The 17,181-nt window shown below is 41.6% G+C and overlaps 1 protein-coding gene across 1 annotated transcript; it reads right to left on the reverse strand.

Moving 5' to 3' along the window:
* Positions 1 to 1,085: 1,085 nt before the first annotated feature.
* Positions 1,086 to 7,597, reverse strand: LOC4333265 (probable dolichyl-diphosphooligosaccharide--protein glycosyltransferase subunit 3). Its single transcript, NM_001402181.1, has 2 exons — positions 6,498 to 7,597; positions 1,086 to 1,437 (listed from the first exon to the last, which is right to left on the reverse strand). The coding sequence occupies exon 1, from the start codon at positions 7,558 to 7,560 to the stop codon at positions 6,550 to 6,552; it is 1,011 nt and encodes a 336-aa protein (NP_001389110.1). The 5' UTR covers positions 7,561 to 7,597; the 3' UTR covers positions 1,086 to 1,437; positions 6,498 to 6,549.
* Between the last annotated feature and the right edge of the window lie 9,584 nt (positions 7,598 to 17,181).

The raw sequence follows: 17,181 nt of genomic DNA on the forward strand, positions 1-17,181 counted from the left end.
ATGACCTCGTTCGTTCTCGTCTTGTCGGCTCTAGCAATCATGACGATCTCGATCTCGGTCGCAGTTACGATTGTCATCTCGACGATTGTCTCTACAATTCTGGTCGCGAGGTTGTCGGTGTCCGGCATCGTGTTGGTCTTGTTGCTCCCGCCTTCGGCCGTTCAATTGGTCGCGGAGATCGTGAGCATTTTGATAGGGAGGCGGTTGATGAGTATGTCGTCGTGGCGATGCGTTCTCGGGGATGCGATGCTCACTGTTGTTGGCATAGGGCCGTTGGCAGCGTTAGCGTCCTCGAGAACCTCATCGTTCTGGAGAGGGTCTTGAGGGGGCGGAGGCCCAGCATCAGCCACTAAGGCGGAGTTGAGGTTAGCGACAGTGGACTCCATTCACTTTAACTACGCTTCTGCATTTCAGCGGGTTACTAGATCAAACGGAGCTTGTCATAGTAGGGAATTTACGAAAGTTAGGTGCTCGGCAGGAGTGCAGAGTGGCTTGACTTGTCTAGGAACTCTCCCAAGAACAGATTTCGCCATCTTCAGTGGAGCCCTAAGTATGGCTGTCCGTGCCCATGTCTTCGACCACACCCTGACGTTCACGTCACGCATAGAATTGGACCCAGAAGATTCTATGCTAAATTTTTCTGCAAACTTAGTCAAACTTGAAAAAATTAATGAGGAAAACAATCAAAGCGACCTATTTATAATATGAAACGGAGGAAGAATATGCATAAGCTGAACAACGTTAGTGCATTTGCAAATTGGTGGCCGTGTGAAAATGTGCCCCATAACCGTGCAGCAAGATTTTGTGATAATTCAAATTTTGCAAGCCGGTTATGTTCCCAATAATTTTTTTTTCTCAAGATCAACTAAAATTCGTTGAATATGATCCAACAATTAACAAATTTCATTGAATATGATCCAGATTGTAGATTGATCTTCAAATGCTTGCGACTCAATAGGTGAAGAACTTTATATAACGCTGGCACCTAAAATACAATCTAATCTAACAGTATATAGTAGTTGTCTAGTTGCCTAATTATGCTGCCAAATTGCGGTACCACCCATGGGTGAAAAGAACACGGGGATTGCTTCTGGAAGCAAGCATATCGCATCCAACATTTACAGAGGTCACTGACCTATTGGCCCCTTCAATGCTAATGATTTCCATTAAGCAATTTTCCAAAATGACAATGCACCTGACAAGCTACATCAACCACGATACATCATTCGAAGAAACCAAACCAATAATTCAAAAGCCAAACTTTCTTGTTCAAGTGATAGATGTGCAATGTCATAATTCCTCTGCATAACTAACATGACTTGAGGTCTACATATTTCATACTACAGCATCAGAAATTTGCAAAAATAAACTTGGCAAGTCCCAACACTCCAAAATATGCTCTATCTCAGCACGGTCAAAGTTGGATAATTCCATAACCTGAAATAACATAAGCAAATAATGAAATAGTTGTCCAACGTAGCATAGCAATTGTTATGTAAAAAGACTAAATGATGACAATTAGTAAACAGTACTCCCTCCATCCCACCCTCTATCCCATAATATAACACGCGGTCAAAGCTGGCACGGTCTCCAAAACTAATCTTTAGCTTATAATTTCTCATATACTATAAGGTTTGTAGCAACAAAATTATAACCATATTAAAGTAAATTTAAATCTCAATCTAATGATATAATTTTTAATAAATAAAATTAATTTCATATTATACTAAGTGTTGGTCAAATGTTTTAAAAGTTGAATCTTAATATGTGTGCGCGCCATATATTGTGGTATGGAGGGAGTATTTTGATGTCATTGGCTTTAGTGCCCTTTACTTAGAGGATGATCAATCTGGGATGGAGGGAGTACTATTTGTACATTCTTTTAAGAAACCTGTAGTTTAACCTACCCATTTTTGAAAATAAACATGGCAGCTTCATTATTAATCTACTATATTCAAGACGCAAGGTCCGGAGCATAAATGAACTACTTGTTAACCACAACTTCACTTTTTTGCGGCCTTCACAAAGGAGAGGCTAAACAGCGAATTGATCGTGAACTTAAAAGAGATCTAATCACATTATAGCTCCATCATGGATACTAATCAGAACAAATGCATTTTTATTGTCTGGCAATAGAGTAGACTAGACACTGTGAAATGAACCAAATACTGATAGGCATAATATCACACACAACATTCATTGGCTACTTGTTATGTTTATCAATGGCAGGGCATATGAAACAATTTCATGCATGGCATTTGTATTTTTTTTCAATCCACTTCTAGGATGTTGATGTTCGCTAAAAATATCAGGTAAGTATGTAGATTATATGAAAATGCTAATACCATTTATCATGAAAAATTATTTTATCATGCTTTTCTAGTATTTACCAGAATATTGAAAACATTTTGAAGACTAAAGTAATGAAATATTAATCTTCGAACATTAAAAACATACTATAAAAGAAGATTGTTTGCAAAATAATGTTTTGCATACACAATTAATAAATCCCAAAGTTTCCATTAGAACTAACATTATGTTAAACCCCAACCATCTTCCCATTAGGAAACGCCCACAACCAAGCCTAAGCCTTCCTCCCAACTGCACACATGATTTTTAGGCTTTAAGCTTTTGTTGCTCAGGAACAGAATGGTTAAACCCTATAGCTTCTTGTGTTTTCCAACTACAATATGGTATGGCCGCATTAGCCCTACATGTTTGACTTTTCTAAAAGTGTGGAGTGTGGATTGCAGGTAATTTATTTTCATTAAGACATAAAATAACATGGCAATTTTTTAGCTACATGGCACTTTGGAGTTGCTCGTTCAAGTGGGTAAGGTCAGGCCAAGCAACTGAGCCATCAGCAGAGTCCCATTTGCTTGACAAACAGTTGAAATACATGTTTTCAGAGTAGAAGCAATCAGGTAATAGTAAATCATCAACTGAATGCACTGGAATCCAAAACAATTTTGCAGCTAGACTATTAACATATCTAAAATGTCCAAAATACTATTGAGCATATCAGTTTTCTTTGAAAAAAAGTATTAGTTAACTGTATGCTCAACAATGAGATTACTGTGCCTATCATTAGATCATCAGGATAAAAAAAATCTGAACTGCGTTGGCTTTCAACAATCCTATTGACTGCTACAACTATTCATAATGATATAGCCAAAATGGTTTAACTGCACATTTCCAATTCTGACACTTGGTCGTGATTGGAGAGTATAGTAGTACACCACCCAAATGGCCAAATCATTATGCCCCTTGGAGTTGAACAACAGTATGACCCAGAGTAGCACAGTCAAAGAAAATATATTGTTACATCTACTCTGAGTTACTTAGTAATAACAAACTAATTGTAAATAGGACAGGAGGGAAGTTGAAAAAAGACTGACCCAAGCTTGCACTGTATTTTTCTCCTTTCGTGTCAACAAAAATGTTTGAACATACAGTAACTTCTACAAGTAGCCACTACTTTTACATACAAGTTTAGATAATATTTTGACTGCGGTCAAAGCATCTAGCTAGTAGAACTTGAATTTGTTATTAAGTAGGCATTGGTTGAGACAGCCAAATCTAGTAGTATCTATACACAAACCTTGGTGAATGAGTCTTTGAAACTGTTCATGCATTAGCATCAAGAAACCCAAAATCCAAGAACATCAATCATATCCACACAAGATGTTTCAATAGACAAGGTCAATGGCAAAAAGCTGATCACATGTTCTATATGACGGATCACATATTGTTTACAAATGCAGGATGAAACTGAAGCATTGATGTGGAACAGCAAAGCCAATATAGAGAGCACATGGGAAACATAATGTACCCTAAAAGAAACAATATAGCATCAATCCTAGACTAAACACTTTGATGCCTAATTATACATTTCATCCGAGTTCATTGATGAGAACATAAGCACCCCTAGGTGCTCAAAGGTGCTAACGAAGATTAAAAAAAAAAAGCTACCATGGGTCTAAGCAATGTGGAGCCGATATGTATTCATGAAAAAAGGAATGTAAAGGTAGGTGCGGCTAAAGGTTTGAAAGCTAAAAATGCTTACCATCTAAGATTAACACAGTAACACCTAGTGCTAAGAAACATATTTTTTTCAACGTGATTTTAGTCAACACTGTCAAAATTTGATAACCTTAGCCAGTGACAGGTCCACAACTCTGTCCACATAGAAATTGTGGGGTCAGCTCAACCCCGCAGCTTTTTAGAACCACCTTGTAAAACTTCATTTTCATGTGTAAATCCAGAAAGAATTAGATATGACTTCACTTAAATATGGGTAAGAATTGACCCAATAGTATAAAATTCCTTGATCTACCATTGACCTTAGCATCTTCGATGGAGCACAAAAAACTAACAAGCATCTTGAGGGAGAAAGTGCTAAAGCATCCACCGTGATACCTAAAATAGGTCTTAAGGGATGCACATGCTCTTATCATCTAGCAGTACGTTATACAAAAGACAATTAGAACAACAGCAAATTCATGCATATTAAGCACATATAAGGCGTCACTGTAGTATACATATCCTAAGGCTCTTCAGAAAGGACATGGTCCCTTTTTCCATTAGAGAAGCCAATAGCAAAATACGTGGAACTTCATAGCTACAACAAAGTACCAACTACTAAGGATGCATATGCCTATCTATCCACCTATAGAAATTGGGCACTTCCTAGGAGCTCCCACGTTAACCATAAAGATCTAACCGTTAATTAGATGGATCATCTTCTTATAACCGTAGATTGGATTTAGGATTTGTGCTAAATAAAACACGACCTGAAAATATCGTGGACTCTTTGGATGCAATCTCTACATCCATAATGACATTGATATCTCTATCAGGCTCAGTATCGTAGAAATTCATGGCTCTGCCCGCGACTGTATCGTCGACAGCCACTCTAGGACTGCGAGACATGGCATATCGATCTCCTTCGCCTTCTTAGCTTCGCGGTACACCTGGGAGAGGCAAAGCAGCAGGGTTGCTGCATATTGCCGCAAAACACAACATACCGCTGTAGCTGGTGTGGCGACAAAGCAGTTAGGTGGCACTGAATTTATGGAGAAAAAGCCGTCAATAAATTGTGATTTTGTATTGCATTGAGGCAGCGGGCAGCAGATGGTGGGGGTGAAGACACAAATTGGATCAAAAGCGGAATTCGATGGACAACAGTAGTAGAGAACCAAAATGATGAATGTAGGTGGGATTGAGGGCCTGTTCACTTTATTGCCAAAAAAAACCTTACCAAATTTTGGCATTGCCAAAATTTTGGCATAGTTACCAAAATTTTGGCAACTTGCCAAAATTTTGGCAGGATTTCTTATATAGTTACCAAAATTTGACAGCAAACTAAATGTAGCCACTTTTTTGGCAACTTTACCAAAATTTGGTAAGGTTGAAAATGGCATCAAAGTAAACAGGCCCTGAGTTAGAAGATAGAGAATGATGTACTAATTTGCATGAAATCATGATTCATGAAGGCACAGAACTCAACAGTGAAGACAAAGAAGACAAAGCGAGATCACAGTGTCAAATAAAAGCATTCTGGTCTATCCATGAACCAATCAAATACCACTATGCGTCTTTTAATTGGCCATGCATGCATTGAAGCAAATTAAAGCAAGAAGAGGAATATACGATGCATGGCAGCTTAGGGACCGGGGTGACACAACTGAACAAGTTGGAGGATCTAAATGAGTGATCTGCAAATTTAGGGACCGGGATGACACAGTCGAACAAGTTTGAGGACCTGAATGGTCGATTTGCGAGTTTAGGGACCGGGATGACACAGCGGTACAAGTTTAGGGACCGGTGATGGACTTTACTCTTTATGAGTTTGTAATTGCAGCAAGTGCTTTAGAGCCTCATCGGTTGCCCATATTTCCTAATAAGCCCAAACGGCTTATTAGGGAATAAAAAATTAATTTATAGGTAAAAATTTAATATATTTGTTTGTAGCGACTTAAAAGCCAACACTAAAAAGAAATTACGCTAAAAATATCTTAAAATCAAGCTCAAAATCAAGTTCAAAAATTCAAATTTTGGCTTTTGCTTTGGCTTATTAGGCCAACCGATGGGGCTCTTAGCGTTTAAATATTAAGTTCAATCATTCAAAGGGATTTTGAAGAAAAAACATTCAACCACTTATTCATCAGTTTAAAATTTGACAGATATTTACATTTTTTACAATACTGTCAAGTGCAACGCACGGGTGAGCAACTAGTGTTATATAACGAGGCTAGCAAGTCCTGCACAAAATATTGAATGATCTTTGATTCTGTTGTTCGATTTATGTTAGGAATCTGTTATGTCACTCAGAAGTTGGGGCAGAGTAGTGTTTGACTGAAGAAGAATTTCTGAATTACCAAAATCTACACCAAACATAACAAGTAGTTGCTAAAAAAAGCACAGTCATGCCAAACGTTCAAGTTACAATATTTCATCCAAAATTACAGACATGAAAGGAAGGTGAAATTCCATACCTCAGAAACCGAAGGAAGAAACCATCCATATCGTCTGCCATTGTACAAGCATTTACCTCCAGCTGCTGGGCCAGAAGGTATGAATGCTATATCCAGTCTTCCAGTTATCCAAAAGAATCACCTTCTTCACTGCCCACCACCCAATTATCATGACCGCCAGCATCGTAAAACGCTGGATCTGCAGGCTCTCCACCCTCACCAGCAAGTGTGTCACCATGGCGATCATGAGCCCCACGAGAGTGTACAAGAACCCAACCGCAAAACCCTCGGCGCCGAGCTGCATCCCAGACCCCTGGTAGAAGAACACGAGCTTGTTTGGATCGGACCGGTCGGTGATGAACATCGGCGTGTGCCTGATGATCCCGTACATCCCCCCGGACACGCTGAAGAAGTAAATGAACAGCGCCCCAGCCATCCAAACCCGTCGGTCATGGAACAAGGTCTCCCCGTCCATGATCCTCTTGATGAGGAACGGAATGGAGACCAAGAAGAGGATGACGAGTAGGATCATCTGGTTGCGGGAGACGAGGGGCGGGCGGACGATGGGGCCGACCTCGAGGCCGGTGCGGGACTCCACGAACTCCGCCATGGAGTCGGCGAGGCGGGAGAAGTGGGACTGGTCCATCTGCTCGGAGCCAGCGAGGCGGGTGTGCTCGGGGCGGACGAGGCGGACGTGGGGGAGGGAGTTGACGCCGAACTGCGCGAACGAGTGCTGCGACTCCGAGAACTCGATGTCGGCGAAGAAGAGGTCGGCGGAGGCGGGGTTGTGGGCGAGGAAGGAGGCGGAGAGGAGGGCGAACTCGCGGCGGAGCTGGGGGAGGTGGAGGTCGGTCTTGGAGTGGAGCGAGGCGGCGTCGAAGAAGACGAGCACGGAGTAGGGGCGCGGCGCCGGGGCGGATAGGAAGCGGGTGATGGAGGTGTCGGTGAGGTGGATCACGCCCGACGGGGAGCGGGACCGCAGGGATTGCAGCTCGGCGACCAGGTCATCGGCGCCGGCGGAGGCGGCGCCGGCGGCGACGAGGAGCGTGAGAAGGAGGAGGAGGGGGTGGGGTGGGGACTCCATGGGCGATTGGCGGATCTGGGCGAGGAGACGAACGGACGAGACGAGGAAGAAGACTTGGGTTGGAGGTATTGGACTGGTACTGGTAGGTGGGCCCGCGGAGTCGTACGGCCTACTCGTACTACTAGTGATGGGCTAGTGCCCCGAAAATTCGGCCCAAACTGAACCCAATGCCATTTTTTGCGGTTTTGTTTTCAAAGGTTTTTCCCTTAAAATTTATCCATTTTTCAGCCGTTAGATTAGAGGTATTTAACTATTTCCCATTCTTCAATGTAGTATTTAACGATTTACCACCGGATCCAATGGCAAATTTGTTAAATTTCACATCTTAAAAATGGCAAATAGTTAATTAACCCGTTAGATTAACCCCGTGATATGCGCATACTTTCATGTGGTTTTGGTCCCACATTAAAGTTCCAACTCGGCATACTTTCAGATGGTTTTGGTCCCACATTAAAGTTTCAACTCGGCTGTAGAGAATATGTAAAACAAGTCACATACATAATCCAGTCTGAATCTGATTTGGGTTTTGGGCCTTGTAAATATATCGTGGGCTAAGTCCAAGGGGTGGACGACCTAGGGCTAACCCCCAGCCTAGTCCTCTTTGCGGAATTCACATTAGCTGTCATAGTTTTATAGCCGGATTTTTCTTATATTATTTATGTCGTTGCAGTTTCGCTGCAAGTTCAGTTTGTGGAAACCCAACTTTAAGTTCTTAATCATTCATCTGCAAAATAAGTTGTAATATACCTTGTTCTTGCTTGAGTTCTTCAATTCGCATGCAGGGATTAGCCTTCTCGAAGAGGCCAATCGGGTAGCACACGGTTGATTACCAGAGGAGACGTGGTGTTGCGATTGTAGGGTTTGGATCGTGTTGATTGGAAGCCGGATCATGTGTGTCAAGTGTCCGCCAAATCAAGAGTTATAAATACCTATCAGAAGATTAGAACCTTGTTCCTCACCAGAGCCCATGCACGGGCCAGGCTTGGTTGGCTACTCTTCCACCATCGAGGAGTCGGGATAGATGGCTAGGTGGCGCTCGGCTAGGGAATCTCTCCTCCCTCTTGAGAGGACGCAACATCACTTGGGGATGGTTCGCTAACATTTGTAGCGGGAATTTCTTTCGATGACCACCTGCATAGATCACAGCTATACAAGATACACTCAAAGACATCACATGCAAGTTCAAGCCAAAGTCAAGAAGTTGACAACTTTATGGTGGGAGCGCCACGATAGCTGAGTCTCGACGCCTCACCTTGCTCCTCTGTATGATGTGGAGGCAAAGGACCAGTGTCTCTTGCCTAAGGCCAAAAACGGTACGGAAACTTTCCGGATTCCGGACCTATTTTTGAAAACGGAATCTGACGGTCGGAATTTTTCGAAAACGGAAACGAGGAAATATTTTCTCGTAAACGGAATCGAAAATGATAAGGGAAGTTTCCGTAGCAACTCGGAATCGGTTGGAAACTTTCCAAAAATTTTCTCGGAATTTTTGGAATTTTTTTCGGAATTTCCAAAAATTTTGTAACTGAAATACCCTGCGTTATTTTTTAAAGCACTTAATAGTGAATACCATGGTGTTTTACTGTTATTTTTTAAAAAATATTTTTTATGCAAATCTAAAATTACATAAGAATATTTTTTTCCTACATTGGGATTTATCAACATCATTACTCTCTTAAACATAGATAATTTTTTTCATAGATTGTGTTTTGTGATGTACTGTTAATACTTAACAATTGGACTTATATGATTATGTTTTATGATAAATCGTTGACCGTTGAGACTTGAGAATTGGATTTATCAGTTTGATGGGTTTTTTATTCCGATAAATTTTCGTTACAGTATTTGCGCCGATTCATTTTCGCTTCGTTTTCAGTTTCGATAATATTCGATTCCGCTTTCGTATCCGAGGTTTTCGATTCCAATTCCAATTCCGAAAAAAAATATGAAAATGAAAACGATAAAGATGGTTTCTATCCGTTTCTGTACCGTTTTCACCCCTACTCTTGCCTATGCGTGCGGCAACGACAGATATCCTAGCCTCGAGCCTATGAGATGAATGTGCAGGTGGTGAGGACAGTGATAAATCGATGGTAGTAGATATCCTAGCCTCGAGCGATGCAAATCTCTTGGCGATGAGTGCTAGAGTAGATGTGCCTACCTTGGCGTTTTCACATGATTGAGTGGATAGTGAAAGGACCTTGATGTCGCCTAGAGGTTGGGTGAATAGGCGTTCCTAAAAATTATCACAACTTCATAGCATATCAGAGTGATGATAACTTTTGATTCAAATCGAAACTTCCGGTATGGGATTGGAAGTTCCGGTCTCAATCGAAAAGTTCGGCGGATAACGGAATAAACACTAGCTATGAACTTGTAGCTCAAACAAACAAAATGTATATGAATCAAAAGGTGACAAATAAGGTATCTAAGCAAGATATAAGGTCACCTACTAAATCAATTAAGCATGCAAGTAGATCAGGTAAAAACAAGCTCAAGCACAATATGAGAGAATGCAAGAACGGGCAAACCAAGAGGGGAGATGCGTGATTTGTTTCCCGAAGTTCGGATCCACGGATCCTACGTCTCCGTTGAGGAGCCACAAGGGCCAGGCCTATTTCAACCCTTTCCTCACGAGGGTGCACAAATGCACTCCTCGGTTTCACTATTGATTTCTTCCCTTGCGGAGGCGAAATCGAAGCCTTCACAAACTTTCCATGGCACACCACAACCTTGGGTGCTCACCGGCAACGCCTAGCCGTCTAGGAGACCTTAGTCTCCAAGAGTAACAAACACAATCGAAGATTTGCTTGCTATGAACTCGAGTGCTCAAAGTATGGAGTGAAGCTCACTAGCTCTCAACTTCTCAATCACTCAATCCAACTCTTTCCCCTTCTCAAATCCCTCTCACAAAGAGGCACACAAAGGATGGAGTGAAGCTCACTAGCTCTCAACTCCTCACTCTCTCAATCCAACTCTCTCCCCTTCTCAAATCCCCCTCACAAAGAGGCACCACAAAGGTAGGGAAATGGGGATGGCTATTTGGCTTTGGATGTGTCTAATACTCCCCAAGAGCAGCAGCCCCTCAAAAGAGGGGTGGAGGAGTTTATATACCCGAGCCCCTCAAAAACTAGCCGTTGGAGGCCAAGACTGTAATTTTTGGAGTTTCCGAAAAGCATTTTCGGACAAGTCCGAAAACTTACAGAAGCAAATCTCATATTCGCAGCCACTTTCGGAATGTCCGAAAATTTTCGGAGTTTCCGGTAATTTTTCGGACTTTCCGAAAAGCACAGAGTAAAACGACTATAACTTTTCACTCGGGAGTCCGTTTTCGATGAACTTGGACTCTATAGAAAGCTCACTCAGAGGACTACCCAACTCAACCAAAAACAAGGTCTAAAACCACTCAAAGGATAGGTTAAAGCTTGGGCTTCTCTCAAGGTAGCACTATGATAGGTCACTTTGAGCACCGAGACATACACAAACACCTCGACGTTGCATCCCTCTTAATAGTACGGCATTCCTAAACTCAAATGTAAATAAGAAGATAATTATACCATTAGGAATGCCTTTTTTTCATCCTTCTTTCATTGTCTAGAGGGACGCCAATGCCGATACCGTTTCACCATATATTCTTCAAATGATTGATGCGGTTACTTGTAGCTTCAAATGGTCTCTCACGGTCCATCATGACAAAGCCGTCACTCGCCCTTTACCACCACCGGATTTGGTCCTTCGGCGCCAAGCCCCTTGCTTGCCCTTCACCGCCGCATGGTCCATCGCGACCGAGCATCGCTTGCCCTTCACCATCTTGCCATAATAGCCACTTCGTATCACACATCTTCAATATCTTCACTTTGTCATTCTTGGTATTGTTAGGTGTAATGATATCACTTGAGCATCAACACCTTTGTAATCCTTGGGACCTATTTCTTTCATTCAACTCAATAAAATTATTAGTCCCAATGATCCGGTTGTCAACCTCCACATGTTGACCAACCGATCGCATGTATAAAAGGATATGAATAAATGATGAGTATTAATCAACACCACAAGTGTCATATACTCAAATATATGTTCAAATGTAAAGATCCCAATTAAATGAAGGTGAATAACTTGGATTGATTACATGCATAACTAAAGTATAGGATTTGCTCCCCCTAAATGTATGCATACAAAATATTTGTGTGAAGCAAGAGCATGCATAACAAGATATTAAACATTGAGAGCTTATCCTATACAAGAATAGAAGGCATTTCTCAAATATAGATATTAAAATAAAAATATACCTTCATCATCTCCACGTTCTCAATGTAAATAGACTAAATAAGAGATAATACTCAAACAAAACATTAGTCTCACATGCATATGCCAATCACGTGGAAATATTATATACGAACATATCAATATGTACATGAAGAGAAAGAGTGATACATATAGCTTGATCTCCATGCATTTCATCCTTGTGATTTAGGTCCACCAACACTCCAATTTCATATCCACATGAGAATAGGCAAAGAAATGCTTATAAAAACATTAGTCTCACATAATTGGATTTGTTATTAATCATCAAAACCAAATCAATGTCACTTGAACTTTCAGATAGCTCTCTTTGCGGGGTAGTAGGCTTTTGTTGACGTATCCCTAATGAGGGATAAGGGTGGCCTCACGCCTACCCAAAGGCTACCGACTTTGGGGCCACGCAAAGCGGCTACTCTGGGAGCCTGCTTCTTAGCTTTTTCCCTGCACGCTTGGAGCTTAGGAACTCGGCGGGATCTTTGGCGGGCCTTTTTCAGGAGCCCTTCTCCGACCATCTTAGGGGCTCGGATATAAAGATCTTAGCATGATGACTAACAGTTATGGGTGGAAGTAAAACGAAGGACATAGACAATAATGTGCGAGCTTTACCTAAAGATGTGGATTCTCGATGTTGAAAGAGTATGGGCACCCCTTGGTAGTAACCACTACGCCTAGCTTGAAGATTTTTGTCCAGGTGGTGGCCTCATTGTCCCTATTCCTCTCATCCAATTCCCAAGTGGGATATGTGGGGGCCACAATACTCAAAACTCATATGCACCCTGTTCTTGAGTGTTTGGATGTGCCGAAGCACGAAGTTCAAAGCGATGTAGACGTCGGCCAGATTCGCCTCCTTCAACTTGTTGAAAGAAGATAAGAGGGGCATGACTAGCATACGGAGGAAGAGAAGGGGAGGGGTTTGAGTAGTAAAAAACACTCAAAATTCCACCCCTTCAAAGAAGATTTGAGGGGAAGATTGAAGTAATCCTTCTTCTTCTTGGGCCACAGCTGGTGGACGACGCCTCCAACCACCTGGGGATTTGCTCAGGAAGGCTGGGGCTTGAGGTTGAACAAGTGACGGAAGAGGGCGAAGTGTGGGGGATCCCAAGAAAGCTTCACAAAGGTTGATGAAGATAGCAATCTGGAGAATAGAGTTAGGTTTACATGAATAAGCTCGATTCCATAGAAATCAGAGGTTGCAAGAGCAAAGCCATGGTGGAAGAAGGGCTCTAATCCTATAATCTCACTCGTATTAGGGGTGGGGAAGAGCTCCGTGATGGCTAGGCGCCAGCCGATGATCTCTTGTGCTGGCAATAGCTTGTCCTCCACCAGATCATCTAGTTTGCTCCCATTGATGATGCAAGCTTTCCGCTCCAAATTTGGATCTAGAAGTGGCATCAAAGCAACGAAAGTTGATGACTTGGTGATGCAGTAGCTAGGGTTGCAGAAAGTGGATTTGGAGGATTGGAAGCAAGGTGCTTGAGCTTTGAGCTTAGAAGGTGCAGAATCTATATCCGGATGGTCATGGGGGGCTACCTCTAGCTTTGGCAAGCGAGAACCCTACCTGTGATGGAGGCCTCATTGAAAGTTGAAGCGACGAGAGCAAGGGAGATGAAGCGACAGTATAGTATCAAAACGTCAAGGGGGTGAATAGGCGATTTTAACACCTAACCAAACTAACCTAAGTTTCTAGGCTTGGTGAGGGATATGTCTAACTAAGAAATTAGATTATGTTTTGAAAACCTAAGATGACAAGGATTCTAGTTATCTCTAGAAATGTAAATTGAAATAAGTAAATGAAACAAGAGAATCGTTTTTTTCTCCCAATATTCAGAAGCTTGCTGGCTTCCTACGTCACTGTTGAGGCGAGCCAAACTTTACCACTCAAAACACCTAGTCTCTAAACCCCTTCATTAAGGGATAGGCAGGGTGGGAGCCGGTCTCAAAGTGGTCTACACAAGCTTCAGTCACTAAGGATAGTTCTTCCTTCATTCCGAAGGTGGTGAACTCTAAATCACTCACAACCAACATTGGGCCTCCTCCGTAACCTTATCGGAGAGATCTCATGGCAACCTCCAAGAGTAACAAGTAGCAACCGGGCTCAGAGTGCCACATTAGCTCAATCAATGATGCGTGTACTTGCCCTGGCTTAATCTACCCTCAAACACCTACAAAGGATTAGCAAGTGCTAAAGTGGTGTGAGAATGGATGCAAGGGGTCAAATGAAATGAATGGAGTGCCAATAGAATCCTCCACCCACCAAAACTAACCGTTGGGGGCAAAATCCCCCAATACCCGCCACCCACCAAAACTAATCGTTGGGGACAAAATCCCCAATATTGCGCATTGCCAGACTGACCAGCATGGAGCAGTCGGATGATCTGACCCATTGCATCAATGGTTTAAAAACTAACTGTTGGTGCACATTTAATGCAATGGCCGGACCGACCAGCCAGCCCCCAAAGCCAAAACCAACGCTTCAGGAACTTGCCAAATTGATTGGCACTTGGGCCTGATCCCTTCGACCTGCCCCCAAAGAGTTGGACATAGCTTCGGGACATATCCGGTCCAAGCAGGCTAGGGGTCTGATATGCTTGGCCTTTTCCAAGAGGGTAAGCCAAGCTTCAGGACACCCCCGGACTAACCGGTCCCATAACCCTGGTCTGTTCAGCCTCCTCCAAAAAAGTAAAGGATCAAAGCCACTAAGTGCAATCTCAACGCATATGCTCTAGTGTAGCCTATTGACACCTCATTGCCAAGTTGCCACCCATCTTATCTTTAGTACAACAAACTAGAAAACAAATTAATCAAACATTTCGATCGGCGATAAAACCTCGATAGACAAATAGACTAGCTTTACCGTCTTCCGTCATTCGCCTTACACTGTCAAATTTTAATCCATGGTGATCATCCTTGACATACTCGTCATGTGGTCCTAATTCAAATTATCTCACGCAAATAAAATGGTTAGTGTACAATTAGTGTTTGTCATTAATTACCAAAATCAACGATCGGGGCCTAGATACTTTAGGAGGCGACAACCTAAAAGGTTTGGGGATTTATCCTATCCCTTGACCTAATTGATGCTTTTATATTTGTTGGTGTGTGTTAATGGGCCTAGGCTTGCACATTGCATCGCCGCTAGGCTAAGGGTTACTGTCACACACCTCATGGTCTACATATCGACTACAATGACCTTGCAACACTGGTGAGTTTCGGTGCACATCCATATTAATTTTGATATGCCTAATATTGGCCAACTGTCGGTTGTTTTTTATGCGGTTATCATGTACTGCTTTTAAGTTGCAAGGGGTTCAAGACATTGAGTCATTTGCAATTTTAGGTTGAGACATTGAGTCATTGATTCATTTGCTTTTAAGTCGAGACATTGAGTCATTTGCTTTTAAGTTGCAAGGGGTTCAAGACATCTCAAGGCAAAGGGCTCGGGGGCTACTGTGGATTACATAGGACCCAGTATCATCATAATGGGCCTTGCAATATGGGCCAACAGGAGGTAAACCAGGTAGTAGACCCTTGTTGTCGGTTGTACACAACCAACTTGTAACTCCAGATATGGGAAGATAAGTGGTAAGATATAATTCTATCTATCCCAGGTAACATGTGGAGAGAGATAACAAACGATTCAGTTAAGTTTGGTAAGCCAGATCCCTTAAAATTTGGCTCTCCATGTCTGTCTAAGGGGAATAGAACACCCCTCGTGAGGATAGAGATAAGCACCATGCTAAAACACATGTGTGTGCTTTTAAGAGAAAATTTAAGAAATACCATTGACAAACACCAAATTCCAAGAAATATCATCGACGAGCGCGAGTTCCATAAAATGACATCGTACAAGCGATGTTGTTCTAGAAATACCATCATCGTTAAGGTTACTGATGGAACCCTAACAACGATGGCATTTCTAGGATAAATAGCTTGTACAATGACATTATATGGAACTCACACTTGGCGATGTTATTTCTTGGAATAGAGCGCTTGTCAATGATATTTTTTGGATTTTTCTCTACTTTTAAATAACAAAACATTTCATTGATTTATGAAAAAAAATCTAGCCCCCCCCTCTATATATACACACTAGAAAAAAAAATGTCCGTGCGTTGCAATGGGTGAAGACTATTTTAATCTTATTATTATTATTATTATACAGTTTAGTTAAGGTGAAATTCACTGCGGGAATTCGCTTGGATATATCTCTATATTTTTTTTAGAAAATCATGAGTTGCAGTTAGGAATCCGATTGTCTCAAGTTAATATGCGAGTTTTTTAAAAGAGTTTCTTATACATCTCCTTTTATATTTCCCAAAGCGAACAAACTTAAAAATCAACTCAAATACGGAGAAATGATCGGAACGATTGAGGAAAGAAAGAGAATGGCGGCCCCTTTCCTTTCGCACTCATATATGGATGACGTACCAAAGTACCAGTAAAAACATCTTCAACTTTATAATAAGAGATAATATCAACCAGGAATACAAAACTAAAAAGGGAAAAAGGAAAGAAATGAAATTGAAAAAAAATCCTATACAGATTGACAAGGTAAAGCATTGACTACTCCAAACAAAAAGAAACATGGATTAAGTCTATAAAAATATTCACAAAACAACACCTTTTAAGAGATCATCATTTATTTTCCGGTGATCGAAATTGACTTGGACGTGTATTAAAGTGGGGATAGGCTTGACTACTCCTCAATTTTCATCAATTTCCATTTCCGTTAGTATGTTTTTTAAACTGAAAATCAGCTCATTTTGCTAAAAACTATATATATAAATTACTTTAAAAATCAAATAAATTTATTTTTAATTTTTTCAATAATTAATACCTGACTAATCATATGCTAATTATGTTTATCATTTTACGTGTGGCTAATCAGGATTTTCGATCCCTTTAGAACGTCACCATAAGGTCAGTAGCCTTAGAAAACAAAAGGATGTATCAAATCCATACAAACAAAACATATATATATTTACAGAGAATTTACCGTGAAACAACTTTGTCCTCAAACAGATGCCAGTTGCCACCCACCGAAAGATACCTGTACGTCGTATGTACTACTGGTAAAATGGCACCTCTCTCTCTAAAAAAAGGAAAAAGAAAAGATAAAGAACGAAAGAGATGGAAAGACGGTAAAGCCGAGGAAGAGACGACGGAAGAGAGGCATATGGGTGGTGGACGTATGAAACGAAATCGTCGCGTAAGGCGTAGCGACCACAAGGCGCGCTATCCACACTTCCACATGGACCACAGGCGGCCCACCCTGCCCTGCCAGGTGCCAAAACCAACCTTCGGCGTTGCGGCCCAAAC

This window comes from Oryza sativa, chromosome 3 (assembly GCF_034140825.1).
Source record: "Oryza sativa Japonica Group chromosome 3, ASM3414082v1".
Lineage (NCBI taxonomy): Eukaryota > Viridiplantae > Streptophyta > Magnoliopsida > Poales > Poaceae > Oryza > Oryza sativa.

What these genes read in the sequence shown, in the direction of transcription:
- LOC4333265 (NM_001402181.1), bottom strand. Translation starts at nt 7,560, where the DNA reads ATGGAGTCCCCACCCCACCCCCTCCTCCTCCTTCTCACGCTCCTCGTC.